This window comes from Marmota marmota, unplaced genomic scaffold (assembly GCF_001458135.2).
Source record: "Marmota marmota marmota unplaced genomic scaffold, marMar, whole genome shotgun sequence".
Classification (NCBI taxonomy): Eukaryota; Metazoa; Chordata; class Mammalia; order Rodentia; family Sciuridae; genus Marmota; species Marmota marmota.
Window position 1 is genome coordinate 6074707 of NW_026000242.1, and position 10675 is coordinate 6085381.

A 10675-nucleotide genomic window follows, 5' to 3' on the forward strand; every position below is an offset into this window, starting at 1 on the left:
TGTGGCTCAATGATAAAGTGCCCCTGGGCTCAATCCCCACCACCAGAATAAATAAAAAGCAAATAAAAATGTATTTGCATTATTGATAATGTTAATGACAACAACAACAATGATATGACCAGCATCTATTAAGCACTTTGTGTGTGCCAGGCCCTCTTCTCAGTGCTCCTTCCTCAACATCTCCCTTCATCATCACAATAACTCTATGTGTACTTATTTTAGTCTCACTTTGCACCACGGCAATTGACTGTTAGCAAGATGAAGGGAGCGACATGGGCCCCAGAGTTGGCAAGTGACAGAGCTGGATTTCAGATGCTAGCCAGCACCCAGGGTCTGGGCCTGACCAGTGCACCTCTTGACCTCTAGGCAACACCCCTCAAGCCATTAGGTCAAGGAGGCAAATCATCGTGCTCTGCCACAGTCCTGGTGCCTCATGGGGCTGGAGGGGTCTGCTCTCCCCTTCATGAGCACCCTGACCCCAGGTGGGTTGTCCCATGGTGCGCCTACCCTCAGCCTCTCCTCAGAACCTTGTCTCCCTCTGCTTCTGCTTCTCTCGTCTCTGGCCCCACATATTTCCAGTCTGTTTCCTTCTCTTGGTGAAGCTTTACAAACAAAATATAAATTTAGCCAAGTGCTCATACCACAAAAAGGGAAGAAGGGGCAAGTACCAGCAGCAGGCAGAGCCCAGGGTTCACCCTGCTGCTGGGCACATGGGCTTTGAAGAGCGGGCAGGGGAAAGCAGTTCCTCGGGTCTGTGCTCTTGGGCGTCTCCAGCCTGCCCCTCCCAGCCACCTCACTCACACCAAGGCTGGATGTCCCGGGCTCGTCCCCCAACAGCAGTGACTTTTCCATCAAGCAGAATGCCTGAGGATTCAGGAAGGCCTCCCAGCTCCAAGCTGTTATCAGAGGTCACTTCCTTTGGATTAACTATTGCATGTCTTACTCTAACAATTTAAGTATCTGAGTTTTATGTGGCAGTGTGGTCGGGCTGAGTGAACTAGCTCTGATTGAGACTTCCAGGGGATAGTGACTTTGATGGGCAGTGGCCCATGGTGCAGGTCAGCCAGTGCGAGGGGCTGTGAGAGGACTCAAGGCTGCTGTGTCCCTCTGCAGGGGAGGACTCCATTAGCACCTTGGGCCTGATCCTCAGCGTGGGGCTGTCACTGCTGCTCGTGTCCATCCTCGGCTACAGCCTGGCCAAGTGGTACCAGCGTGGGTACTGCTGGGAGGGTAAGTGAGCACTGGCCCCCATCACCCCAGCTCTGCCCGGCCCCACCTGTCCTGTAGCGGTTGCCAAGGCAGCGGAACTGCCAGTCTTGAAGCACTGCGGGATGCAAAATTCTTTCCTGTGGCAGTTCTGTGGTTGAAGCCTTGACTGGGTAGCTGAGCGCTGAACTGGCTGGGGTGGGGCAATGTGACCTTTATTGAAAGAATGGGGGCTCCTCCCACCCCAGCAAACAGCCAGCTTCCCCTTTCTTCATGGCCCACAGGGGTCTCTCCCAGGGGCCTGTGTGGGCCCTCAAGGCCAAGGGCAAGGGACTGGCAGGCCAAGTTCCAGGTGGTCCTGTCTGGCTCCTGGGAGACCCTGCCCCATCCGTGGGTCCTGGGTCCTCTCCTAAGTGTGCCGACGTTCCAGCTTCCCCGGGAGTCTCCTGGAATTCACTGAGGTGTTTTCAATTCTAGGGACAAATCTGTGCTTTTCATAGGACTCTGGGAAAGTGGGAGGGACATGATGGAATGACGAGAGGTAGTGAAAATTTCTTAGATCTATAGTAAACTTTAACCGGTGTCTACAAATATTTGTTAAGCACCTACAATGTTTTGCCTAATATTATTCTTTTTAAAAAAATTCCACAGGAGGACAAAGTTATTATAGCTTCCATTTTTGAAGTAGAGGAGGATGTGAGGCTAAAGTCACAGGGGTGGAAAAGAATGGAGTGGGATTGAAACCGAGGAGGCCTGGTTCTTTTGAACTCTAGGCTGGTACTGCCTCCCTCCCAACAGGGGCAGGGCCCTTAGAAGCCTTGGGCCCTCACACGGCATCCCAAGGCCTAGTCATCTGCTCCTCCAGACAGGGGTGAGGGAGTACCAGATCATTCTGGAAGGGTCCTGGCAGTTTCCCTGGAGTTACTAACTCTCTTTCTGGTTGTTTTCCCAGGGCCTAATTTTGTCTTCAACTTGTACCAAATCCGGTGAGTAGATACAGAGCTGATCTGGGTGGGGTGTGCACTGGGGGTTAAGTATGATGAAGAAAGACTCAAAGATGGAGCCAGAACTTACTGTTTCCCTTCCCATCTCCTTTCCGTACCCCTACACAAACCAAATAGAATCCATTTGGAAAAGTTCCATGAAAAACTTGAGCATAGAGAGAACCATGTGAGATCCTAATGACAGTGATCCTCTTAGCAGGGATCATTCTCAGGCAGGGAACGTCCATCCCTCTATCCATCCACCCATCCCTCTATCCATCCACCCATCCATCTATCCATCCACCCATCCATTCATCATTTATTTGGTAAGGTTCTAGTGTGGCCGGTATTGTGGTATGCATTCCTAAGGGGACAAAGGTGGCTAGGTATTCTCTCTGTCCTCAAGCATTTCACTGTCTATGCCGGAGACGCTGTGATCATGAACAATGCCATCTTTGGCACAGTATGGTGTTAAAAGAGGAGCAATGAAAGAAAGAGAAGAGGGGAGCTGGAGTCAGAAGGTCCTCTTGGGCTGAGTCATCTCATCTATTTCCTGCAGTCCTGCTCCTCCTGGCCTTGAGAAATGGGACTAGTCCTATTCTGGAAGATAGGTCAGTGAGTCAGCTACCTGGAGACGGCCCCCACAGCCAGGAATGTCTTCCTATGTCTAGACCAGGGATACGCAGCCCCAGGGAGAGGCTGGGTTCTCAGCTCTAGGAGCTTAATAAGATAACCTTTCTCAGGACCCTGAAGGATCTGGAAGTGGGGCCACCCTTCACCATCAGTGGCCATATCAGCAGTCCAGATGGCGGCTACATGAAGTTCTCCAACGGGTTAGTCTGACGGGGGCAGCACCTGGCTTCTAGAGCCTGGGAGAGGTGAGTGAGAAGCTGCAGAACTCCTGAGTGAATCTCAAGTCCAAATAAAGCCCTAAAGGGGTCCAGGCACCCATGCCCAGCGCCAAGGACCACTCAAAATTCAGAGATGATTTAGTGCCTTCTTTCTTGCTGGAAGAAGCCTCACTAGGTGACATGGTTTAAAGGAACCGTCTCACACCTCTTCTCTTTCCCCCTTCCTTTTCTTTTCTAGGAACAGACTCCTGGCTTAGCTCCTGACCATCCTGGGCTCTCCTGGGCTGCTCTCCCTCTTCTGGGTCCTCAAGACCTGGCCTGGCCTCTGAAGGTGGAGGATGAGGAGTCTTCTTTGGATACTTCACTAGCCTGTGACCTGAGAGTCCTGGGGAGAGTCAGGCCTCTGGGGAGGGACTGGCCAGGTGGCAGCAGCCTTCTCACAGGAACCAGCGAGGCGGCCACCCCAGGGAGAAGGACCGGACTCCAGGAGGCCCTGAGCCTGCAGGAGTTGCTGAGGCGTCCTGAGGAGCCAAGCCACACCCTACAGTGTGGGAGGAGCCCCCAGACTCCAGAGGGAGCACCTCAGGTGGCGGGTCCCATCACTTCCTCTTATAGGGTTGACACCAGGGGCTGGAAAGACAGTCATATCTTCACTGGGCAAAGTTCTATGGAAATAGAGGTGGGACTCCAGACAGGGTTTTTTACCTTCCCATCAGAGGACAACTTCTCTGAAGACGGAGTTCAGCCTTTACTCTGCCCTGCCTCCCTCTATGCTTGGTTCTGGCACTTTCCATTCTTTCCCTGGAATTGCTGCCCTCTACCCGGCTCTACTCCCTGCCCTGGGCCCGCTCTCCCTCCGTGACAGGCCTCAGTGCCTCCCGAATGTGGTTAGCTCTCAATTTTGATTGGTAGTTCTGAGAATAGACTAGAAATGTCCCAGTAGCCTGGGCTCCTGTGCCAGGGTGGGCATGGGGCACAGGGGACAGTATCTCCCAGTACCCTGGGTTTCCTGAGCCAAGTCGGCCCTGGGAAGCAGAAAGTGGTGGAGTGGAGAAAGCAGAAAGAGGAACCCAGGCGAGGCTGAGGGAAGCAGATAAGAACAAGAGAAAGGAAGAAACAGGTGTCACCCCGAGGACAGCAGGACAATGTGCCTTGCCAGTCATCACTCCTTCCTGTAGAGGGACCTACGGGGCCAGAGGCGGAGCTGGCCCTGGGGTGTTGACTTAGTCGGTCCTTGATGATGCTGTTGTTCTATCCAGAGGGGGTGAGTCCCCAGGCAGCTGTGGATGGAGCAAGACGTGAGAGGGGATCAGCAGCGGTGGCTGTTGAAACCTGCTGACACAACTACAGCCCTGGCTTCTCTGCCATTGTCCAGCACCAAGGCCACTACCCAGGCAGCTGACCGGGAGGGGGAGAGGGGTCATGTGATTTATCTTCCTATCTTTCTTTTCCTGAGGCCTTGTTTCTTTCTGGTTTTGGGATCTAGCAGAGCAGAAGGAAGGAGAGTGGCCTTGCCGACCCCTCCCCCCCTCATTTCCTGTCAGGGGATTCCTGTGTCGTCCTCCACGTAACCAAGCCTTGACTTTATAAACACAGTCTTTTTGGAAGACTTTACTGGGTCTTCTACCTCTGACTAGGTGGGAGTGGAGAAGAGCCCTTAATGGCTTTGGATTCCCTCTCTTCCTTGAAGGTCTCTTGGGAGAAATGGAGAAAAGGAGACGGATTGACTCTGGCTTCCTTCTTCCTTGGATCTCAGCTCTGAGAACTAGACCCACAGGTCCCCCTACCCACTTTAGTACCAGACATTGAACCCAAGGATGCTTAACCACTTAGCCATGTCCCCAGTTCTTTTTGTATTTTATTTAGAGACAGGGTCTCACTTAGTTGCGGAGGCTGGCTTTGAACTTGCAATCCTCCTGCCTCAGCTTCCCAAGATGCTGGGATCACAGGCATGCGCCACGGCACCTGGTTTAGACCCACAGTTTAACCTATAGGGTGTCCATTCCTGGTGACGCTTTCAATCATGCCCTTCTCAGTGTAAATCCGGGGTCTGCAGTCCCTGCAGGGCTGCTCAAGGGTCCCTGAAAGTGCTTGGGACCCACCAGCTTCAAGGACACTTGAAAGGAGGTTGGGGCTCAACCCAGTGGTCCTCGTCCCAGGTCTGGTGGCTTCAGGAGAGGATGCAGGAACAGCTGCTGAGGACTGGGAGAATGGAGGGTATTTCCCATCCTTGGGAGCGGAACTGAGAGTGGGCTGCTTCCTTTTTTGGGGCCTTCTGACGTGCTCCTTGTCCCCTCTCCTCCCCCATCATTTTCTTTACTTCCGCAGGCCCAGCAGAGCTTTCTTGGCCCCCCCTGGCCCCACCCTAGGACTCCACATGTTTCTGTTGAGGACTCTGAAGGGCCAGATTCCCACTTGCTCATAAATAAGAGAGGAGAACTTCCTAGAAATCAAGGCTACAGGTCTGTGGGCTGGGCCCTGGCTGGGCGCCCAGCCCTTGCTGTGCCAGGGCCTCTGCTGCACCATCTCCCTCCCTCTTCATTCCTTCAGGCCATAGCAGATGAGTCGAGACGCAACCTTGGGAGCCTGCGGTACTGTGGGCTGCCCACTCCCAGGTCCTCTCCTGGTCAGGGCTGTTCCCCAACCCGGAGTGCCCTCTTATCCCCCACCCGCCCCTGCACAGTGTGGCTCAAGTCCCATTTTTCCTGCAACTCTTCTTAGGACTCGAGACTCAGATACCACCCCTTTTGATCCTGGTTGTAGAGGGCCGTGTTTGCTCCATTTGTCTTGTTCCCCAACCAAGCTGAGCCCTTTGCGGGCAAGGTTAGGTCCTATAGGTCTCTAGGGGCCCCTAAAACTGAAGTACATAGAGGTGCTTGATAAGTGCTTGTGGAGTAAAGAGGAAACAGCGAATATAACCTTGAAAATCGGCCTTGTCCTAGAAGAGGGAACTTTTTTTCCGACTTGTTATTGCATTTTGGACATTGTGGCAACCCTGTGACACAGGAATTATGATTGGTCCCACTTTACATATGGGAGCTGAAAGGTTCCAAGAGGTAGCATGCTTTGCCTAAAGCTCCACAGCTGCTCACTACTGTCTGCACTGGAGCCTGAGCAGAGTCTGTGGCCTCCTGGATGCAGCCTGGCCTCGGGGCTTAGTGAGGTAAGGATGGAGCTCTGGAGAATAGAGTCTGATTCTGACATTGCCCTGCCATGCTATGTGTCCCTGGGTTAGTCACTCCACCTCTCTGGTCATCTATTTCAGCATCAGGAAATCAAAAGACTGGACTATTTCTTCAAGGATCCTCCTGGCTCTTACCTTGTCTTGCTTTTTAAAAATTCTCTGTATTCATGTTTAGCATAAGTGCTGTCACACAGTGGGTGCTCAATAAACAAAAGATGCAAGCACAAAGTATAGTCCCAATGCTCTCATTTATGAGTTGTAGTGGCTCTAGACCCCAATGGGCCAAGATTCTAACTGCTACTTGGGCATTGTCTGGACTTTGCTGAGATCTGCCCAGGATTGAAGACTAGACCGTTCCCAACCAAGCCACTCTTTCCCTGGAAGGAAAACACCAACCTCTGTGGGGCGGGCACACGTTGGTGCAGGGTGGGGTCTCCGTTCACACATCCGCACTGTAGCCTGCCAACCCCAGGGGTGAGGAAATAGGCTGAGAGCACAGTGAAGTGGTCTGCTCCAGGCCTGGAGAGAATTTACTCTCCTTATAACCCTTTGTTGCCCACCTGTACCCTCAGTCCAAGCCAGCAGTGACCCTGAGGTCCTTGGTCCCCAAGAAACCAGCCCCTGTCTCCAGCAGGTCTCCTTTCTGTGTCCACTGCTACCATGAGCAGGACTCTCAGGCCTCCTGGCCCCATCTCGGCTCTGAGCATCTCACTGGCCACTCCTTGTTCTTCCTTTGGTTATCCATACCCTCCTTGACCCTGAGGCATCACCTTCTGCCCATCCTTCACGCCAGCTCAAATTTTGCTTCTCCAGGGAGCTGCCTCAAAAACCTGCAGCTCTTGTTCTCTTGTGATTTTAATCATAAACACTCTCTGGCTTCCATAACGTGATGATTTCCTTGTGCTCATTCATTCTTGCTCTCTCCTATTTGGGGGCCACTTCTTAGAGACAGAATCAGGCCTGATAGTCCTTCTGAGCTCTCTCTGGAGCCTTGCTTGGTCCTGGCCCTAGGCAGCAACTTCTCAGGAAATCAGGTGGAAAGGCTGCTCAATTTCTTCAGGGCATCTTTTGTGGGGCTTTTTGCCTGGCTCAGTCTTAGGTGTTCTGAAAACCAGCAATTTGATCTCCTCTCCACATCTTCACCCACATCCAACTCTGTGCTCTTGAGCAGATAAACTTCTAGAGAAGGGCACTCACAGATGGTGAGGTCTTCTACCTAAGGAACAACCCAAGAGATGATTAAAACCGTGAGGATCCTGGCAGCTGAGGACGGGCTCTTTTACTCTGGGTTCTCCTTCGAGTCTTCATGGCCTTGCCCCATGGACCAGATGATGGGAACCAAGAGGGCGGCATGTATGGTGTCCTCTCTCTGCTCCCAGAGTCTGGGAAACTCAAAGTAGGAGCGCAAGGGAGTGTCAATATTATATTTTTAAAAATTTGCTTAGTGATCAAAAACCATCTAGAATTGGTGATATTTAAGCAGATTTGGTACAAAACAGGAAGCCAGTGGCCTGGTGAATTCTCACACTAGGGGACCAGAAGTGAAAATGTTCTGTGCCCAGAGTATCAGCAGAACAACAAAACAACAGGTGGGGCAGCACCGGAGGCCCACTGGGTGGGCCCTGCAGAGGTGGGGGTCGCTCCTCCCAAAGCTGGGTGAAGTTTCTCATATCCCATCCAAGCAAGGAGCCAGTGGGAGAAGGATGGGTGGGAAACTAGGAAGCCTCATTTTCTGTTCTAATCCTAGTTCTTCCTCTTGTAGTGGCTGGGCTCAGGCTCTCTGGGTCCCATATATCTGTTGTGCATACAGCTGCCATTGAACCTGAGGGTCTCAAGCTCCCTTCCAGCTCTGAGGCTATTTCAGAGTATGGATAACCTCAGCTCCACAGTGCTGGGATCTGGGAAGGAGCAAGTGGAGAATGTGTGTGTGTGTGTATGTGTTTGTGTGTATGTATATGTGTGTTTGTGTGTGCTTTTTTGTGTGAGTGTGCATGTTAAAGTGTGTATCTTTGTGAGTGTGTTGTGAATATGTGTGGGTGTGTCTGTGTACATGTGTATGTGGTGTGAGTGTGGATAAATGTGTGAGTGTGTATGTGGTGTGAGTGTGCATATGTGTATGTGAGTGTATGGGTGTGTGTGTCAGTGAGTGTGTTTGTATGAGTATTGGTGTGTATGTATGTGTGTGTATGTTTGTGAGTGTATGTGCAAATGTGTGAGTGTGTATGTGTGTGGAAGTGTGTGTGCATGAATTTGTGAGTGCTTGATACAGTGTATATGTGTGTGAATGCATGTGAGGGCGAGGGTATATATGTGTCAGTGTGTACATGTATATGTATGACTATTGCGTATTGAGTGTGTATGTGCATGAATGTGTGCATGTGTGTGGGAGTATGTGTGCATGAGTGTACATGTGTGTATGGGTATGTGAGTGTATCTGAATGTGTGTGTGAGACTATGCATATGTGTATGTGTGCTTGGGTGTGTCAGTGTAGATGTGTGTGTTAGTGTGCATGTCTTTGTATGTTTAAGTGTGTATGTGTGTGCCTGTGTGTGTGAGTTTGAGTTTGTGTGTGAGTGTGCATGTGTGCATGAGCATGTATGGGTGTGTGAGTGTTCATGAGTGTGAAAGGGTGTATATATGTGTGAGTGTGTGAATATGTGTATGTGTGTGAATGTATATGTGAGTGTAAGTGTTGTGAGTGCATGTGAGTCTGTATGAGTCTATGGGTGTGCACATATCTGTGTAAGTGTGTGTGTGCATGTTAATGAGCATGTGAGTGTGTATAAGTGTGTGCATGTGTATGGGTGCATTTATGAGTGCAAGTGTGTGGAATGTGTATTGTGTGTGAGTGTGCATGAGAGTATGTGAGTGTATGAGTATGAAAGGGTTTATTTATATGTGTGAGTTTGTGAGTGTGTATTAGTGTATGTGTGTGTGAGTATGTTTCTGTCAGTGTGTATGTGTGCCAGTGTGTGTGAGATTGAGGGTGTCTGTGCATGCGTGTGTGCATATTTGCATGCGTGTGTGTGCTTATGTGTGCGTGTGTGTATAGGTGTGCACAAATGTGTGTGAGTGTGTAATGTTTGTGTGAGTATGAATGGGTGTATCTATGTGTGGGTGCGTGAGTGTGCATAAGTGAATGTATGACTATTGCGTATTGAGTGTGTATGTGCATGAATGTGTGCATGTGTGTGGGAGTATGTGTGCATGAGTGTACATGTGTGTGAATGTATGACTATTGCGTAATTAGCGAGTGTGCAAAAGTGTATGTGTGTAAACGCATGACTATTGCGTAATTACATGTGCAAGTGAGCTACACCCCTAGCCCTTTCTTAAAAGGATACCTTGGTTTTGAGACAGTGTCTTCGTGTGCTGCCCAGGCTGGTCTTGAACTCCTGTGTTCAAGTGTCCCTGCTGCCCCAGCATCCCACGCAGCTGGGGTCACAGGCATGCCACCATCAATCACACCCTACCAAAGTAGATGCACACCTCCCATTCCTGCTCAGTCCTGTGCACTAATGACCACATGCTACGTGTCCTTCCTGAGTTGTTGGAACCTTCCAGAGTCCATCCATTCTTTTAGCACACTTCTATCAAGCACTTGCAGGGCACCTGCAGGGTTGGGGACTGTGAGCAACGCAGCCCAGAGGTCACCTGCCTGCTCCGGGCTTGCTGCAGGTGTGGAGGCTGTCCCTGGGGGAACTTGGTTTAAGAGATGGCAGAGTCCCAGGCAGTGAGCAGGCAGGTGGGGTGTCTGAGGTCAGGCGGCAGGGGATCACGGTGAGCCTGCAGTTGTGCTATGAATGGACTGGAATGCCCCCTTCCCCTGTGGGTAGGTGGGTGGCAGGGGTCAAGGTAAGTCCCACAGACCAGCTGTCCCTCACCCAGCTGGCATCAGGACCTCCCTGGGGGCCAGGGTGGGACCTACCCCGCCCTCACTAATACATGGGCAGTATGTCCCCCAGATGACAAGGGGACCCCAACCTCCATGGCTCTTGGAATCCAGAGCAGACCCTTCTGTGGCCCAGCCCTCCATCCTCTGGCCTTTCTCTCTCCACAGTCCCACTTAGCTGCCCATTCCAGCCACACCAGCCTCCAAAGCCATCTTGCCATAGTCCTTTGTACCTGCCACACCCTCCACCAAGGAGGGGCCCCACTTTGGTCTTCCCATCCCGGGTCACAGCTCCATGGGCTGCTGCTTGTCCTGGCCTGGCTCCCCTGTTGCCCACACCCCTGAGGGACGGGAGCCTTTTGCTAGGGCAGACCCTGGGCCCTTCTTGCTCTTGCTGTGTCCCTGCGCCCAGCACAGAGCCTGGCACGCAGCAAAGCATCGGTGCAGGTTGGCCGAGATGAAAACCAGAACCCCAGTGCCAGCGGGGTGGGTAAGGTGGCTTCCTCAGTCTGACACCCGTCCCCACAGGAGAAGGAGGAGGAGGAGGAGGAGGAGGAG

At 51.8% G+C, this 10675-nt stretch overlaps 1 protein-coding gene across 1 annotated transcript; it reads left to right on the forward strand.

Annotated features, from left to right (window-relative positions):
• The first annotated feature begins 433 nt into the window (after positions 1–433).
• On the forward strand, positions 434–6452 carry Smim35 (small integral membrane protein 35). The gene is made up of 5 exons (XM_048795612.1): positions 434–482; positions 1084–1230; positions 2159–2192; positions 2933–3067; positions 3279–6452. The coding sequence occupies exons 1-4, from the start codon at positions 434–436 to the stop codon at positions 3030–3032; spliced, it is 330 nt and encodes a 109-aa protein (XP_048651569.1). The 3' UTR covers positions 3033–3067; positions 3279–6452.
• Positions 6453–10675: the final 4223 nt, after the last annotated feature.

Bases quoted from the DNA above. Each gene is read 5' to 3' on its own strand.
- Smim35 (XM_048795612.1), top strand. From the start codon at position 434: ATGGGGCTGGAGGGGTCTGCTCTCCCCTTCATGAGCACCCTGACCCCA. The intron at 483-1,083 runs GTGGGTTGTCCC...AGGGGCTGTGAG, and splicing joins CATGAGCACCCTGACCCCAG to AGGACTCAAGGCTGCTGTGT. The intron at 2,193-2,932 runs GTGAGTAGATAC...AACCTTTCTCAG, and splicing joins TTCAACTTGTACCAAATCCG to GACCCTGAAGGATCTGGAAG.